Raw genomic sequence first — 19,427 nt, forward strand, 5'->3', positions numbered from 1 at the left:
GGCAAAATCCTTGAAATCATTAACTGCAAGCCTGCCCCCTCTAGGCAAACAGGCCAAATGACACTGAGCGGAGAGGACCCTGACCCTGAAAGCTGTGGTCCTGTGCTGCAAGGTGTTTCTCTGCATGAGAAGACAAAGGGCACACATCACGCAGCTCCTGCCTGCCTGACAGCTTCCTGTCCGCCTTCCATGGTGCTTCAGCCCACTTCCTCCCTCTGCTACCGGGCTTTGGGAGAGCCAGCGTGTGTTTATGCATGGACTCATCAGCAGACTTTAAACTACCGTGGCCAGAAGTGCGCCAGGAAAAACAAACAAAACAAATAAGAGTTCTCATTTTCTTTTCTCTGGCCTCGCTGCGCCATCCTGGTCAGGGAGGCTGCAGCAGGCCCGGCGCCCAGGAGCACTGCTGGATTGTCTTCAAATATTGATTCTGCGGTAAAAATCCATGTAGGATGGGATGAGGCGTCAGGTTCATCTATGGCAAGGATATCCCAAGAGATCATGTCTGCCACTCTGAGAGCTGTCCTGTCTATTTATCTAGCCAGTGCAGTCACACTGGCTGTGACTTTCTGCTGAGGGAAGGTTTTAAACACACACACACACGCGCACGGTTACATTTATGTGCACACAAATGAATGCATGCGCTTCCAGAGTTACATACACACTCATAAACTCGCGTTTACACATGGACACACACACAAACACAGGAATACACAAATAGATATGCATAGGCATTGTCTGATAAGTAGAAATACAGATGCACACCCATATGAGACATAAAGACACATTGAATTGTTAACATGAAGATGCACATGTACATTCAAGGGTACATTCAATTTCAATATGATAACATGATATAACACATCTAACACAATTAATCTCAGCAATAGAATATTAAATAAAATATTATAGTGTGCTATATAAGTGTGTGATTGTGTGTGCGCATGCGTGTGTGTCAGAGGCCCAGCGGAGTGCAGAATGGGGGAGCTGAGCAGCAAAAGCTACAGAGCGCAGGGTCCTAAAAATACGTCCCTCCTCCCAGGAGAGGGAGAGCAGCAGCCAGCCTCAGTAATGAGAGTTTGGAGCGGCCACTACCCCGCTGGTCCCCAGTGGTGCAGGCTCTGCGCAGGAAACACACCAGCGATAGATTTATCACAGTTCACAAAGCACACGCTTTGAAGGGTCTCTCACCCTGGAAAAAGCAGACACGCTGGGTTTGGCTGAGGGCACATTGACACAGTCATTTAAGACGGTTTTCTTCACTGTGCTGCACTAACCCATAGAAAAACCACATCTAATCATAACTGCATGCCTGAGACAGCTGAGAGGATTTGTATAATCATATTTTTTTTTCAGTTTACCATTTAGCATTGATATCATTAAAACAGAAAAGCGGGGGGAAAAGGCTGGTTTTTCAAGACAATGAATTTCAGGCCAAAAAGTCAAAGTGATATGAAAGCATGGTCAATTTTCATTTAAATTCATGAGTAAAGGAATACAAATTGATTCAACTGAGCAAACTGACACGGTGTGCTTCATGCAGAAATCGCAGGACTGATGACAAAGCATAATGCCAGTGGAAACACTGACAAGAAAAGTAATCAGCAATTAATTGCAACACCTTTAGAGGCATGCCATTAGTACCGGAAACACCCTCTCCATTTGCAAGAGATACAGTATATTACAGAAGGAGAACTACAGTACAGTTCCAATACTAACAGCTTTGCGGTTACGGGATATTGCTCCTGATATGCCTAATGGGTTTAATCACTACAACATCCTGTATTAATTCAGGAGAGCACAGGCAAACATACTTTCTCTCCACATGATTGGCTAGAGAATTGGCTGTAGCTGATGAGAGCTCCCTCACCCCCCTCCCCAATGGGGTTGCTTCCACAGTTGCTATTTACACTCTCAGGACTTTGCACAAGCACCCCATTTTGAGTATGATAATAGTTTCCTAATGCAATATACAAGTCGGTAGCAGCCATAAATAAGTAATACACACTACCAAGATGATTGTTATGTGTATTTAAGTAATAGAGAAAAAACTGACAATGAATACAGTGCATATGTTAAAACACAATTTATGTATGCACTCATGTAATGATAAGATAAGAAAGTGATAAATAAGCTTTATTCATAAATAAGTTTATGTAGTAATAGAGAGAGAGTTCTGTCTGAGGTGAAACCAAGAATTGCAAATTTCCAAAAGCTCTTGGTTTCTTGCACTTCATTAAAACTCAGGTTATTAACTGTCACAATTGCATGGACATTTCATTTGAGCTTACTGCTGGGGGTGCGGGGGGCCAGGGCTGGTATTTGTGTAGCATTTTGTAATTTAGACAGCGGAGGCAAACATTTATAAAATAAGATCTTTAATTTTATATGACATCAACAGCAAAAACATGAAATAACTAGAAAAACAAAATTCTGAAAACAGTTTCAACTAGTGCAAATATCTTACATGAATTTTTAATATGTTGTTATGATCCTATCAGCGGCCTTAATTAGAACTGCGAAATGACTTTCAAAAAACATTACATGGTAGTAACTTGACCCACAAGAGTAATTTAACAATAATTTTATTCAAAATTCATGAGCAGTCCCTTGCTTGCAAATATAAACTCGCTCAAACCACTAAACTTCTCAGCAGCAAGACTCCACAGCGCCTCCTGTTGAGTTTGCATCCTGCCTCCATGCAGTGCAGCCCCATGGCGTTCTGACACAATCACGTTGTCTCTTTGATGGTGGCAAGCATCTGAAATGCTTAGCGATGATGCCACACTCTGATTTCAAACTCCATACACGATGAAGATATAGCACTGACAAGTATCATTATTATGAATCGACTAGAACTGTATTTATCTGTGAGATTCTGGCTCCATTGTTGCACGGCACACCTTTGCATCTCAAGTGCCTGTCTTCCTCCTTAAATCCATCTCTTCATTGGCCCTTTGACATTGTATATGATTGATTGATTTATTCTTTCACCATATCCTTCTGGGTCCTGTTGAATTGACTGTTCTCTTTCACTTGTGCAGATTGCCTTTTGTTTAGACATGGAAGTTAAATACATAAGTCTTAGGTTTCATAGCTGGTTAGCAGTTTCCTTGCTACCGTGTAACCTGAAAGAAAGAATGTAAAAGAGATGGATCAGCTGCACTCACAGGCTCAAAATCCAACACCGTCAACATTCTAAGGAAAAAGAGGAATACTTACATGTGTACAATATCCTAATATAACAATGCCACATGCCTTTTGGCATGATTAACACAGTGTGTTTAATGATGGTGACACATAATGTCATATCTTTGAAATGACGTTCACAGAGCGGTTCATATTATCAAGGAATGACAGTCCTTTCTTTAAGAAAAGAAAAAAAAACTTGAAACGCAACTGCAACCCATCAAACTACTACTACTACAGTACAAAGATATTAAACAGCTTGGAACTACAAACAGTTTGCATGTGGAATAATCCTTAAGGGTTGCTGTGCAACTCATTTCGTAAAGGCGCAGTTCAGTGTGCAGGTGGGCCCCAGGCCTGGTATGGAATCAGGACCACACCAGAGCTGGCTGCTGCCAGCACCCTCTGAGAAATCTCAGTCCCCAGGATGTTAACATCTCTGGTCAACTGGGTGTCCACATTCTGCATGCACAAGCCACACAAGTGTTGTTCTCCAGTACAATGTTTGTTTGAGATTAACTGCTGATTGTGGATTGTAAAAAAGCAGCAGCTTAACATAATTTATTTTGGAGAATATCTGCTTTCCTGTGGTCTACAAAATTGACAGGAGAGGTTTCAGCAACGAGCACAAACACATATTTATTGGGCAGTATACACTGGCAAACTCCAAAAAACAATATTTTTACCTGAACAGTTCTCTGCATTCTTGGCTTTCTATTTGAAGAGAGCTAACAAAACAATGTTTATGTAATTTCCAATACGTAGTTTAACGGTTTTATTTGGAACTTTATATGTGTACAGTGGATCTGCATGTGCTTTTTTGAATGGGTTGATCTGTATTGCGTACAGCTACATTATGTTCAGCCCCTGCACATCTACAGTAAATGGATTTTGCACACGCAACCCTGGCATACGGTCTCAAGGAAAGTAGAGATGGAGAGATAGAGCATGCAAAAGAGAAACCGAGAACCAGTGCAAGACAGAGAGGGTGAAAGATGGGGGGAATATCGAGGGAGAGAAAGGGAGAGTGTGAGACCATGAGAGAGTATGAGAGAGGGAGAAGTCATTGTGCAGTCTCCTGTGACATCTGCTATGGAGTGTCACGCCAACAGTGTTCTTATTTTACAGAGCGTCAAAGGAGAATTAACGCTCGTTGATGCAGCAAGGCATATTTCCCTCTCCACCCACTCGCCTGCCCCTCTGTGGCTGATTGGTTCCTCAGTCATGAGGGGGAAATAAATAAAAAACGATGACCGTGATAACTTCACTCACATCAATCGTTCCATTGCTGGGCCCATTAATTCAAATAGAGGTCCTTTATTCACTCCTCATTTTTGTCCACGCTCTTACCAATTTAATTAGGACCCTTAATTTGAAACCCTCCATGGAACTAGTAGCCATAATGCATTTTAATGAATGCAACAGATGTTGCGCTGTTATTTCGTTCTCTAAGCAATTACTCTTATAGTGTTTCTGCACTCTTCACAACTGTTTTCTTTTTAATATTTCACCTGTGAATAAACCGCACCTGCTCAATTTAACAATCCACAAATGGTCTGCAAATTAACTTTCATAGATCACCAGATTACAAAGGCCATGAAGGCCCTTGTTTAAATCAATTTGTCTCCGACAAGCAGTTCACTCACACATGAAATGTTTAATTAATATAATGATTGTTGGGGTTTGGCATAAATTTGGTTTACATGTGCGCGAAATGCCTTCCATTTTGTTCTTTCTTGTGTAATCTTTTGATAAGATTAACAAATGAATCTTACCAAGGGATTTCTCAGTTCACTGGGCATTCCTCACTCAGTACTTTAAGTAGTGTTCATTGATGTTTCACACAAAAGCTGGAATTATGTTCAATTATTATGTCTTTTATCATCAAAGTATGTATTTCATGGGTGGGATTAATTTGCTCAGCACACAGGCTTTCATATGATCCTTGCAGCAAATATGTGAACAAGCATAATCTTGGACTACATGAAAGTTTGTTTGTGTAGCTTTAATTGAGACACCCATTATATTTGAATAATAATGGCTGTCAATGCAATCAACATCACACAACATCAAATTCTCAAGCTGGAGCACAAAAAAGTTGGTATGTGTTCCCATCCTTTATCAGCCAGTCCCACAGGGAGCATCTTGCTGAAAATAGAAATTAGATTACATTTTGTGTGACATAAGGTTATTCTGTAATCTAATTGGTGGAGTCTGCCAATGCCTGCAAGAGAGAGGAATGAGCTTCCGCACATGACATCAAAAATGTGTTTTGCTGTTTGATCCTATCAGTCAGACCAGCAATAGCATTAAACAGTAGGAGTTCACAACTACCACAGCTCCTTGTCAACTGCAGAGCCCTTGCCACACCTGCACACTCCAGCCAGCCTGCTGTGTGTCTGTACATGCTTCTCACCTTGGTTGTCTTCACTTTGTTCCCAGTGCTGCAGGACCAGCCGGTGAGATCCGGAAGCACTTTGCACTCCTCTCCATCCAGGCAGGGATGCATCTGACACCACCATTTCTGCAGCACGATGGAGGCTGGACAACAACACAAGAGAAGGAAAGTGCTGAGTATTAACTAGCTAGCAGCTAGCACTGATCCAACCTCTCCCACAACCCAGCACACTGATACAACCTCTCCCACAACCCAGCTCACTGATCCAACCTCTCCCACAACCCAGCACACTGATCCAACCTCTCCACCAACAGATAAACCCAGCACACTGATCCAACCTCTCCCACAACCCAGCACACTGATACAACCTCTCCCACAACCCAGCTCACTGATCCAACCTCTCCCACAAACCAGCACACTGATCCAACCTCTCCCACAACAGATAAACCCAGCACACTGATCCAACCTCTCCCACAACCCAGCACACTGATCCAACCTCTCCCACAACCCAGCACACTGATCCAACCTCTCCACCAACAGATAAACCCAGCACACTGATCCAACCTCTCCCACAACCCAGCACACTGATACAACCTCTCCCACAACCCAGCTCACTGATCCAACCTCTCCCACAAACCAGCACACTGATCCAACCTCTCCACCAACAGATAAACCCAGCACACTGATACAACCTCTCCCACAACCCAGCACACTGATACAACCTCTCCCACAACCCAGCTCACTGATCCAACCTCTCCCACAAACCAGCACACTGATACAACCTCTCCCACAACCCAGCTCACTGATCCAACCTCTCCCAGAACCCAGCACACTGATCCAACCTCTCCACCAACAGATAAACCCAGCTCACTGATCCAACCTCTCCCACAAACCAGCACACTGATCCAACCTCTCCACCAACAGATAAACCCAGCACACTGATCCAACCTCTCCCACAATCCAGCACACTGATACAACCTCTCCCACAACCCAGCTCACTGATCCAACCTCTCCCACAAACCAGCACACTGATCCAACCTCTCCCACAACCCAGCACACTAATACAACCTCTCCCAGAACAGAGATAACCACCTCACACTGATCCAGCCTCTTCCACAACCCAGCACATTGATCCAACCTCTCCCACAACCCAGCACACTGATCCAACCTCTCCCACAACAGACATAACCCAACACACTGACCCAAAGTTTCCCACAACAGAGATAACCCAGCACACTGATCCAACCTCTCCCACGACAGAGATAACCCAGCACACTGATCCAACCTCTCCCACGACAGAGATAACCCAGCACACTGATCCAACCTCTCCTACAACAGAGATAACCCAGCACACTGATCCAACCTCTCCCACAACAGAGATAACCCAGCACACTGATCCAACCTCTCCCACAACAGAGAGAACCTCAGCACACTGATCCAACCTCCCCCACAACAGAGATAACCCCAGCATACTGATCCAGTCTTATCTACACAAAAGAGATAGCCGCAGTGCACAGATCCAGTCTTATCTACACAATAGCCAAACAAACAGTTCTAGCCTCATTCAGACACTTGTGCATGAAACTAACCTCAGTATCTAGACCCAGCTCATGCTTGACATGCTCTCCGCACTAGTATCTCAGAGTCCATTTCCCCAGATTACATTCCATTACAGTCTTTTGTTACTTCCAGACCAACCACAATGCCACTATACTGTACATCCGAGCTACATGATCATAAAGCAAAGGTTTCAGGAAAATCTTAAGACTGAGAATGACGTTCTCCAGAAAGGCAAGACCTCAGTTCCTGTGTATGTAATCAGTACATAACTAAGAGAAAAAACAAATGGGACAACAATACAAAAATTAAGAGTCTCCCTTCAGCCCTGGGTACTGATTAGTACAAGGCAATCAACTGATGAAAGGAATGAATGAAAAAGTTCTTGCAGAGGAGGGATGTCTTTGATCATATGCCACACAAGGACTGAACAGGCTGTTTCTTTGAGGATTTCACTCAGTACATGAATGTTTTCGCCTGCTGATTAAAACCCGCTTAGTGCCAAAAGCACTTTCGGCGTCAGAGAGAATACCAGGGACACCATACAAGCTGGCAGACTACTGGAAGGCAGGCACTGATTGTGTCCCAAGATTGCCCTTACATGAAATACAGAACAAAACTGCCTCTTGCATGAGAGACAACCGATCTGAAAGCTTTCGAGTGGGGTGCCATTATATCCAAGGCATTGCTCATGCACGTCCAATGAGCATCACAGACAGCAGCAAAGGGAGTATACATGCAGTTGGCTGCAGATGTCTTTGTGAAATGAAAGGAAGTATTGAAAGGCTGAAATATATTTCAATGGAAGTAACCCAGCAGTTTTCTCATCTAAACAATATTAAAATATACAACTGTTTCTCCCAAAACAAGGTTAGAAAATCTTCCCCCACAAGGGTGAAGGGTTGACCAGCAAGGCTTCGGAGGGGATCGCACAGAACTGGAGCTATGTTCTCTCTTATCCTCCATTTCGTCATCTTTAGAGGGAGAATCAGAGTTTTTCAATCTGATTTCACGTCTAGACTGTGAAGGGCAGAAGGAAGGGCCATTGCCGTCATTTCCTCATCATACAAATTCAGAGAAGGGATACAACCTGCACAAAGGAATCAATTAAACCCCAAAATTGATCGGGCTCTGAAAAAATTTTGAACTGTTGTCACTGTTTCAAACGAATGGGGTAGAAGAAATCCCCAGGAAAATAGGTTTAAACCAAATTATGCAAAGAACATCAGCAAATCCTCTCATGTGTCATGTAAGAATCTGTCTGCAAGGGAAAACCAGAGACTAGTGGGCAGAGCTGGGGGAACTCAGCAAATGACTTACTGGGAAGGTTAAATTTGAACTAGCTGAAGAGACGAACCAGACCAGAAAGTACAGGATTAAAAACATACATTATCCTAATTGGACTAAAAATAAAAGCTTATTATTTTAAAAATTACAGTGGAGCTACATAAGTACAATAGAAGTTGTTGAGTAGACACTACAAATTTGCTTAGTACACAAGATCTGCCACTAGAAAATGCTAATTTAAAAAGTAACAGGTATTCAACCAATACATTGGAGGCTGTTGGTGCTTTCACTGCATTGAGTTATTGATGCACCGCATAGTCCAGAATCAAAGCCTCATCACGCAAGTTACAATTGTGGGCAGGAGTCCCACAGGCTAAATTATAATTTCTCCTGGGGAGGAGGTTTTCATTTGGTAGGCTACTCCCTACCTCATTAGTGTAGTGACTCCTCTGGCTAATGGGGTAACTCCCTGCTACCTACTCTAGCTGTGTGATATGTAAAGTCTTATGGTGCAATGGATCAGCTCAGACTGCAGAGCTAAAAGAAGCGGCTGCTGGCTACACACAGGCATGCTAATGTCCACCCTTCCAAGCTGATGTAAAAAAAAAAATTGAAATGGGATTGTGTTGCTTCCTCAAATAATAAAGTGAGCAAAGTTTATGAGCCATTGGTTTCCCTACATACAGTAGTTGACTATTACACACACCATAGTTAAAATGTAGTAATGATTACACTTTTGTATTATTTAGTAGCACTGATAATCTCCAATTATGCAAGTCACCTTGAATAAGAGTGTCTAACTAAATGCAATGAGATTTAATGTATTCCGACAGTAAGAAAATGGCTTACTTCATATGGACTAACAAAAGATCAACAGATAAGTAAAGTTACCCCATCTGAGCAAAGAGCTGACACACTACCTCCACTGTTCTTTGAGTTCAGTTATCACTCCTTCTCCACCTTTCTGTGAGATCAGTGCTCACTCATACTCCTCTACTCCTCCCTCCCTCTCTCTCTCTCTTTCTCTCTCTCAGCATCGTGCCCACTCTCACATAGTCCCTCTGAGCTATGCACACCTGACCTCACCATGGCCATGTTGTTTTCCAGCTCCCTGGTTATGTGCGGGGAGTGGGCATGGCAGGAAGGGGCGGGGGGAAGAGGTGGTGACCCTGCACACTTGCTCTGGCTGTCGGCTGACCGTGCAGAAGGACACAATAAAAACAGATGGAAGAGAGAAAAGATGATGAAGGGGAGGAGAAGGAGGAGGAGGAGGTGACACCGGGCACTACTGCAATACAGACAGCTGATTACACGGTAAGACAGAAACTGGCAGGACATGAGCTCCACAACAAAAGTTAATAATGGGATTCAGCAAGTGAAAAAACTTCCATTCCAGCACCGTGCAAGTGCGAATGCAATTTACGGCAGATTCATTAAGAAATAAACAGAATTGACTTTAAAGTCTCATCAGGGCTGGAATTGAGAATTAATTGGTCACAGTGGAAATAAACATGCCCCCACCTCAGATAAAGATTACTTACCAAAAAGCTAATAATAACAGAGCTGAATTCATTGTCTCTGGTAATAGAGCGACTGATTTATGCAACTCCTTCATTGGCCGCTAAAATTAAAATCACAAGCGTGCAGCACCTTCGTTAGTTTGTCAATGTTAATGTTAAAGAGTAGTAAATAAACATAGATTGGCACACTGCACCTACAGTAAATGTGGTGTTATGTTACCCAAAATGTCATGGTCACCAGTGATTAAGAGTAGGTGGTGGTCATCTGTGACCTCGCATAGCAGTGGGTCTTTCTCTGGAGACCGATCTCCAGCAGTTTGAATGGGGAAAATGTCACACGGGTGTGGGGCCTCATGTTTAGATTAAGGGAATGCATTGGCCTGATGGAACACTGACAAATGTCACTGATTGTGTCGGAATGGATCATGGGTTTGAGAGTGACAGCTTATGCAATGTCTGGACTTTTCTGCCTCTGACACACTGCATAATGCATTCCAACTAGACCAGGGTGTGGAAATGATTTTCATACAGAACGAAAAATAAGCAGGCCAGAGAGACTCACTGAGCCCATTCACTTCTGTATGTTTTTGTGCATGTAAGTCTATGTGAGTGTGTGAGCGTGTGTGTGTGTGTGTGTGTGTGAGAGAGAGAGAGTGTGCGTGTGTGCATGAGAGAGAAGGAGAGAGACAGAGAGTGTGTGTGCGCATGTGTACGTGTATACATATTCCAATTGTGCAGGGTATTTGCATCCATTTTAAATTTCAAGGATTAAACAAAAACATCAAACATATGTGTAATGAGGCTGTCCATGGAGAATTAAGACAGAATACACTGTGTTATTTCATTTAAATACAGAAACCAGCATCACATTTAGCTACAGTACAGTGCATTTTCAGTCTATACTTTTGCATGTTTTGGTTGTTGTTGAAATGTTTCTGACCTCATGTGGACAGTCTGGTAACTGCAGGTCTAGTTTCTTGGATAGAAAGGACTGCAAATACTTTCAATTCAATGGAGTACAATAGCAAAGATAACTCTTTGTGTACGGCTAGGGAATGAGACAGGTATGATACAAACAAACATAAGAGCTCCTGAAGTTGCCGTGTCTCATTTTACTAATAGATGCAAAAGTGAAAAGTAGTCACAACACCCTGAACCACATGTTTATTTCCTGTGCTTTAACTTTTTCAGAGAAAAATTGTACAGTTCTTCTCTAGATAATGTTTTCTCAAACTTTAACTGCATGTTCTTTCAAAAATAGAAAAGCAGCATTTATCCATAGTCTAGTATAAGAAATGGAAGAAAAGCAGTGCAACAAAAGCCATGTCAGGAGATACTGAGCACTGGCTGCAGGCTGTACTCTACTGTGTGTGTGTGCGCGCGCGCTTGTGTGCATGTGTGAAGACCTCGTACACTCACCTCTGTGCCTGAGCCTCCAGGGCATTATCATTTAAAGAGAATGGGGGATATGCTGGACATACATACATACATACACATACACCATGTGGACACTGCAATCTGATTTTCTTTGCCCGACAGGGGAAGGGTGAAGCAACTTGCTGACTTCCAAAATAGGATTCACCAGCTGAAACCCCACAGCATTCAAGCAGTTCCATTCACTGAGCCGAGCTGCAACCAAAGAGCATCCATCTCCTTCAGAAATGATTTAGTAACACCCTACCCCTCTCCACACGTGCGCACACACACACATACACATAAGCACGCAGACACATGCTTGCATGCCTACACAGACACACAGATACACACACATACACACACACACAAACACACATACACATGCATATATAAACACATGCACTTACACACACACACACACATGCACACACACACACAAGAAAATACATGAATGCACACCCACATACACGTGAACACACACGCATACACATACATGCACATATCCACAAACGCACACTCACATACATACGCGAACACACAGACATACACATACATGCACATACCCACAAATGCACACTCACACACACACAGAGCTCTGTCAGGCCTGAGAGTATACCTGCTGATTAGCAGTAAGGCCCAATACTGCGACTCCTCTCAATTGCACATCACCTCATCTGGAGTTCTCCTTCAGAAATCCAACCTCACCACCACCAATCTAAATCCATTTACGGCATTATATTAGATTAGAGCTAATTCTTCGACCTTCCATTGCCGAGCTTGAAATCACTTGATTCAGACAAGCGCTGACTCCAGCTCACAATGCTGACTTTGACACAGGTTAATGCCATACAATAATTCCATATAATTCACAGTAGGCTCAGTCTAGCAGGGCCTCTGTAAGGAATGCAGAGCATTGTCATAATAAATATGGATAACCCTTTTGACCCTTATTTATTGAGCATTATGAATCCCATTTCATGTGCTGAACGCAACCCTGTGGAGCAGCAATTGGGCTGTCATGGGAATGTTTTACACTTTCCACGGCCACATAAATACAACCCGGCTATTTCATTCGTACGCAGCTAAATCCCTCTTAACCTCAGCTCATATATCTCATTTAATCCTCTCTGAATCTCATTGGGGATATAGAGAATGGACTGCGAACAGCAGGGGATAAACATGCAGAAGTCCTCACCTCAGAAAAAAGACCGACAGACTGTCCATAAACAAGCAAAGCTTGTAATAACTGTCCAGATTGAACTGGTCAGTGATATAGCAAGCTATTTAAGCAGTACTTTTGTTGGCCATTAATTATGAAACTGTATTTTTCCCAAATATCTTTTTCCATGAAGAAATTGAGTGAGAGCCATATCCATTTGAGTGCTTAATTTCCAATTGAAATTAAGCACTCAAATGGATGTGGTTCTCTCCAGTCTAAAGCTTTGCTAATATGATCATAAAAAGACTACTCACAGACACACCAGAACAATGGCCTGTATTGTTCTGTCACTCAGAGGCAATGGGTGTTGCTAAGCCTATACTATGTCGAATACACCAAGTGGAGACTTTTTTATGAATCAAGTGTATGAATTTACTACTCATTAATAATCCACAACAAGCAATCTGACAATCTTTTTTTTTTTATTGGAGAACAATTGTAAAACAACTGCTACATTTTTGATGTCATACAAAGGCTCTAGTCCTTGCCCTTGAGATGTGTCAGTGCTGAATAGACAGGATGTGTCTCTATACAGACATTTCCATTTTCAGAAATAAATAGAGGGCCTAGTTGGCATCTATATGACTCAAGTTATATGCTCCTGTAGGAGGTATACTATTTCGGCCAGAGCTACAGTTGACTGTGATTGGCCATTTCAAACGATAATTGGAGGAGGTGGGATTCTGTATGCACCTAGAGTTGCAAGCAGGTTACATCACTGGTTTCATTCATATTTTATGAATCTTTTTTTGTTTTGTTTTTAATTACTGGCCCTATGTAACTCTAAGCATGATGCTCGATTTGGCCCTGTTTCTGTTCTAAAAAAAAAGGAGAAACTGCCAAAACAAGGCAGGGAGTGGATATCACAATACTGAGAGTCAGCACTGTCAAGGCATAGTTTTCACATAAAATCTAAACAGTGTTAACTACATTTAATTATAGCTTGCTCTATCAATTTATTTCAGGTTTAAAGCAGGAAGTTTGTACCACTTCAAGGAAGCAATTATTCAGTAGTTAAGTGAATGTGTGTCTGGATAAATAAATCCCCTGAGTTATAAAGTGGGGCCTCTGTACTGCTGTGCATTCAGAGGGGACCAGTCTTCTGAGTGCAGGGGCGTAGTGACTTATTTCAGTGGGCAACCCCAAAGTCCACTCTGGACCTTAGAGTCCTGCTTCGTCTGCCCCCCGGGCTGCAGAGAGCTGCAGTCCAGAGCTGCATCAGAGTTCAGCACTATAGCTCTGCAGGTTAAACAGCGGTTTCCAAAGGTTGAAGTTGTCACAGATGCACTGTAATATGTATTTACAGGAAAAAATGGATATCAAATTAGTTGGCCAAACCAGTTGTTTAGCAATCCCTTGATGCTTCCTTTATGCTTTTACATCTAATGAGTAGCCAAGCACATGGAGGACAGTGTCTGTGGGGTGTTCTAATAAGCAGGATGTGATATACTAACACAGTCTTGGTATTGAGATAGGCCTGCAGTAATACAGAACATATTTGTTCCCCTGGATATTAAACATCTCTTAATTTTTCATTTTCTATGTTCTCTCATGGCACAAATCTATTTTAAGCCTAGGGGATGCATCTAGTATCCAGGCATGAAGGGCTTTTTTAAAGACAATTAAATACCTGATAGAAGTGGACAGGGAGTCTAATCTGTCCTGAATCAAGGATCTAAATAAGTGCCTTTTGTAAAAGTTGGCTTAAAAAAAAAAACATTCTGGCCCCTAAAGGATAGAAGTGTCTGCTCCAGTTTTTGCACATTAATTGTAAAAAGCTTTTGTACCAACAGCAGGGATATGAATGGGAAAAGCACCCTCCACTGGTGAAAGAAGTGTAGTACTGCCGAAAATCTCCCCAGAACAAAGAATGCTACGACAGGTACAGCGGAATGGCAACACAACACTTTCTATTTTTTTGGATTTGAATCTATTTTTTAAACACAATTCAATACACGTGGCTACGGCAGTGTTTAAAAAAAGAATTCAATTCCCAGAAGGATCACCCGATATGGATGTAAATACTCTCAAATTAAGGCTAACGGCCTGCACATTAACCTTGTATTCATTGTTTTATTTCAAATCCAATGTGGCAATGTGTTGTAATAGAGGCAAAACAATACAAATTGTGTTACTGTCACACACATACACACACATGCACACACACACACACAAGAGACAAAGGACTGTGTGTTGCATCTTACATAAGTACAGAAGGATTTGATATCACAGAGAAGGCAGGGCCTAGTAATCTTAGGTAGGGCCTAGTAAACTTTGATATTCAGAATGTTTCTTCAGCAGCCTTTCGTCATAAACTGAAAAACTCTTCATAAAGAGAGGTTTTGTCATTATCTCAATAAAGCTGTCTCAAACTAAAAAAAAAAAACAGTGGGCATAGGAGGAAAAAGCACTTTAGAAAAACATTAAAGTGCAAACCTGCAATTACTTTATCAACCCCTAAAGATGCATTATCGCATTCCTGTCTGAGCAATTCTTTATCTTGACATAATGGGACGTATATCTTTATTTTACAGCATGGGCTTGATAGAGGCAGAGGGGCCCTGGTGGTAAAACAAGCACAGAGACGTGCGGGATTGTCTCTCAGGAAGACTTGAGTTAGCTCTTGATGGAGGTCACTGGCTCTTGCTAGCTCTGTCACATTCTCTAATAAAAACCTGTTAAGCCCTGGTGGGATGCAGGTTCATCAAAATGACCCCTGTTTCTCTCTCTCTCTCTCTCTCTCTCTGTCTCTGTATCACCGCTCAGCCAGCGTCCCCAAACTCCCGCTCCCACCAATGCTCGTGACATGCTGGTCAGCAGAGCTACAGAGCAGTACTACAATTCCCACCAGCAGTGGAGTACTTATGGTAAAAATGACACTTTTCACTCTGCATCGTAACACTCGGAGATTACATGAATAACAAGAAATACATTTATACAACAAGCCATATATGTTAAATCAATACATAACTGAGGGACTGAATGTATCACGAGGCTGAACTGGCTACAGACAGTGGCTGTGATCTGTGCTCTGTAGTTTGTATGACACTCTCTGTAAGGTGTAACTTCCTCTGCAGGGTCTTACTCTTACCGCTCTGTCTCACATTTTATCACAAAATATTTATTTTCCTCAAATCACAGAAATATATCACACTTCACATCTGACATATTTACCCGTTTATTTCTTACTCTAAACTGGAATTATCATCCACTAAATCCATTCTTACTCTGGATTTGAATACTCCATTACATTCCTTCACAAAATCCAGATATTCCCTTCTACCACATTCAATCAATGCTGCACATTCCACTCAAATCCAAATGTGGTTATCTGTTCAAACATTTCTTATAATATTCTGTAAATATAGTTTCTTGCATGTTGACCAATATCACATTTCTCCTAGTTGTTGCAGGCATATTATCACGCACATAGCCTTACATTCTATCTAAATTGATGAAGAAATCTAAGCCGTGTGTCTTGTGACTCCTACATGTTCATTATTTGTATTGTAGGGTTGGTGACACCAGAAGCTGTGTGCAGAAGCATTGAAATTCAAATCCAGTGCTGACAGAACCCAACCACGACTACCTCCAGTGGAGTTTCACCTTGGATTTGTCCAAATGCAAGCCATATGTGATTTTTTTGCGCTCAGATTACATCTGAGATCTACAGAACCTAAAAAGACAAGTGTAACTGGGGCCTACATAACCTTGAATCAAATCTGAGTGTTCCAACCAGACATCAGCATATCAGAGAAGGTATTTTGTGAAGGACATGCTATGTTCAAGTCCAGTGTGTGTTTGTGTGTGTGTGTGTTGTTATATTATTTTATCCTGCCCCTTTTCTCTATCATTGGGAAGCTCGGTTACATCTTTTGACTAAAATCTGCACAAGGGTGTGCAGCTCACTCAGAAGCCAGGAACAGTTTTCCACACTACAGATCACACAGTATTACAGCAAGGTTACCACTAGGGATGTCAGGCATCTGGTTTTCGGCCAGAATGTCCAGTTTTCAAATTATTTGTATAGGTCTGGTTTGTGGTCCCGCCAAGACGATGTAATGTAACTGATAAGTACCTGGTTGAGCAATAGATGGAAGAAATTTTCCCAGTAGTTTGTAACAAATTAGCATTTCAATGAATGCCCGTTCCGATAGCACAACACACCAGTCTGAAATTGGTTCCGAGAGGACCACCCCGATTACACTTCCAGCTGTGCATGTCATCTGGTTTTGACCATTTCTAAATCTGGCAAGCCCAGTTACCACTGATCAGTGTAGATACATAGCTTGCACAGCTAGACAGTGGGCACCAGTAAATAGGAAGCCTGGCTGACTTAAACGAGCCCTACCTGTGGTGAACAGTTAAGATATTCAAGTGTGTCCTGCCACTATGTGACAAAGTAGGGGCTTGAATCTATGGTGTTTCAGCAATGGGGCTCAACATGCGCAATAGGGAAAGCATGTCGACATAGACTAGCATCCTCTGAGGTGCATTCCCTTTTTTCTACATTCATTTTAAGAGATATTTTAAGAAGGTAATTGCTCTTCCAAACATCGTTTTGTCATTGCTGTTGCAATGTTATACTGTTCTTCGGCTTGCTCAGGTCTGCTCCAAAATCAATAACATCCTAACTTTTAAAAAACTAATAAATAAAACTGACCACTGCAGCTTAAAACAAGACATCAGTTACATGTCATGAGTTACATGAGTACTTTTATTCAAACATAATAATTAATTAGTGCCATGGAAAACATTTCCAGTGTACATATTTTGAATGATTATTTTGGTGGGTGAAGGTATTGCTCATATAAGCCTAAGTGTGTGTAAAATTAGGATGAGAAACACTGAATTAAATTGAAGCAATACAAAACCCTTTGGAAAAAAAAGCTTTTTTCTGAGAGATTCGTTGTTTGGAAATTGAGTGAAAAAGCAAAGCTGGTTCTTTCAGCAGTTCATCCTGCAATGAGCATTTGTGACCCTTCTCTTTCTCCATTTTAGTTGTCATGATTTTCATTTAACTTCTAAATAATGAAATCATCACCACACACACCGTACACGCTTTCTTTCTTCAGAAAGAAAGATTCTAAGTGTCGTTAAGGAATCAGAGAGCTCTCTAAGTACAGAAAAGAGCTTTAGAAACTATGAATAGTATTTCAGCATTCACTCTAATGAAAAAAAATCTGGCCTGCTGTAAAGCTAGTTAGCATCATCCAGAAGCAGGAGTGTGAGCTTTCAGAACACAGTATGAAATGCATTATTATGCACATTCGCATTTGATCCATATCACAAAACAACCCATTTAAATTTTTACCATAGTTCTCCTTGAACATGAATGCAGTAAATATTCAGCAGCATAAATGGACACCATATAAAATATAAGTTATAAAGCTTGCTAAGGGCAACGGTTATGCAGGTAAAGGATTTTTTATTTTATTTTTTTAATTAAAAAATATGAAAAAATAAAATAAAAAAACACTAATAATGACTGCCCAGAAGTGCACTGTGAGTGAAGTTCTCAATCCCCAGGGGAATTCAGGCATGGGCTATTTATTTATTTATTTATATGTTGTTCTTAACTTGTTTTAGCTAATGCAATAATCTCCGTATTAACACTCCTGTATTCAGATAAGCAGCATTGTGTTTCTGTCCAATAAATGGTTTCAGAAATATAAGATTTACAAGGCAGTGGTTTTGCTTTCATGCTTTTGGTAAGGATATCCACAACATAGACAGCTGTTGTGCAGTAGTTTTCTTTCCCTTATGTTACAACAGAGGATAAAACTGGGAAGAGGACGCTTCATAGTATTCTTACATTACCCGCATTAGTCTTTTTCTTTGTTTACTCATAGCCTGTACTGCTACACAATCTACAGTGAGTTCAGCGGCTGAAGAGGTAGTACACAGAATATGACAAACACGTTTCTGATGAAAGCACTCTACTTAAAAGCTCCATAGATGTTGTGTAGAGGACTAAAGCTTCTTTCATATTGCATTCAGCAGGAAGCATCCCTCTGTCTTGTCTGTGGTGAATATTTAATAAACACCCTGTGGAGGTGACTGGAGGGGGGCACTTTACCTTCTACGCAGGAGGGCTGCGCTCTTGTTGTCCCGGCAACCTGTCCAGGGAAGCAGGAGCACTTGACCGTCTGGGAGCGCTCCTCGATCTTGTTCTTGTTACAGCAGCGATGTATGGCCACCACCTCACAAGTACCCTGCTTCACCTGGTACTGGGCTGAGACAGGACAGAGAGAGATAGGGAGTGTAAGGGGTCACAGAGAAGGAGGGAGTGAGGGAGGGAAAGAGGGAATAAGAGGGGTGGGGCCAGAGATCAAAGAAGAGAGACAGGACACAGATGGAAAGAAAGAAAGAGGTAGTGAAAGAGGACAATGAGAGGGAGTGAGAGATAGGGATTGAGGAAAAGGACAGGGATGGGGAGAGAAGAAAGGAGGGAAGACAGAGAGGGCAAGAGAGGGGGTGAGTGAGACAAGCAGAGTGAGAGACAGAGTAAGATGAAGGGAACAAAAAGGGAGGCAAAGAAATGAAGACTGTAGTTGCCATATTTCAACAGAATCACATATGGTTCAGAGTTTAAATAATTAAACTGTTTTATTGAGTCATTCCAATGATAAGCTTATCATGGCGATGTACACAAACCAAATGTGTTTTCATGGTTTCTTTAAAAAATAATATATATTCTACTGCTTTTGATTAGCCTACTTCTTAGAAAATCCATGTCATGACTACAAAAAAGGTATCCCTTATTGTTGGTCTGTTTTCCAGTCTAGGGCACATTTTATTTAAATAGGTATGTAAATAAAAGCTCAGTTCCTTTCAGATT

General features: G+C 41.7%; 1 protein-coding gene and 1 long non-coding RNA gene across 4 annotated transcripts in view; one reads left to right on the top strand and one right to left on the bottom strand.

The window, feature by feature from the left end:
• Window positions 1–2,361: 2,361 nt before the first annotated feature.
• Window positions 2,362–19,427, bottom strand: part of tafa4b (TAFA chemokine like family member 4b) — a 40,002-nt gene continuing 22,936 nt past the window's right edge. For all 3 annotated transcript variants that reach the window (XM_064305151.1, XM_064305150.1, XM_064305148.1), the window contains exons 4-6: window positions 18,666–18,821; window positions 5,606–5,730; window positions 2,362–3,128 (exon numbers count right to left, since the gene is read on the bottom strand). In XM_064305151.1, coding sequence (XP_064161221.1) covers window positions 3,117–3,128; window positions 5,606–5,730; window positions 18,666–18,821 — 293 coding nt within the window. In that variant the 3' untranslated portion in view covers window positions 2,362–3,116. The remainder of the gene's footprint in view (window positions 3,129–5,605; window positions 5,731–18,665; window positions 18,822–19,427) is intronic.
• On the top strand, window positions 6,597–17,631 carry LOC135237753 (uncharacterized). The gene is made up of 3 exons (XR_010324908.1): window positions 6,597–9,745; window positions 15,353–15,453; window positions 16,100–17,631. It is a non-coding gene; the product is annotated as an uncharacterized LOC135237753 (long non-coding RNA).

The sequence above is a fragment of the Anguilla rostrata genome, chromosome 13 (assembly GCF_018555375.3).
Source record: "Anguilla rostrata isolate EN2019 chromosome 13, ASM1855537v3, whole genome shotgun sequence".
Classification (NCBI taxonomy): Eukaryota; Metazoa; Chordata; class Actinopteri; order Anguilliformes; family Anguillidae; genus Anguilla; species Anguilla rostrata.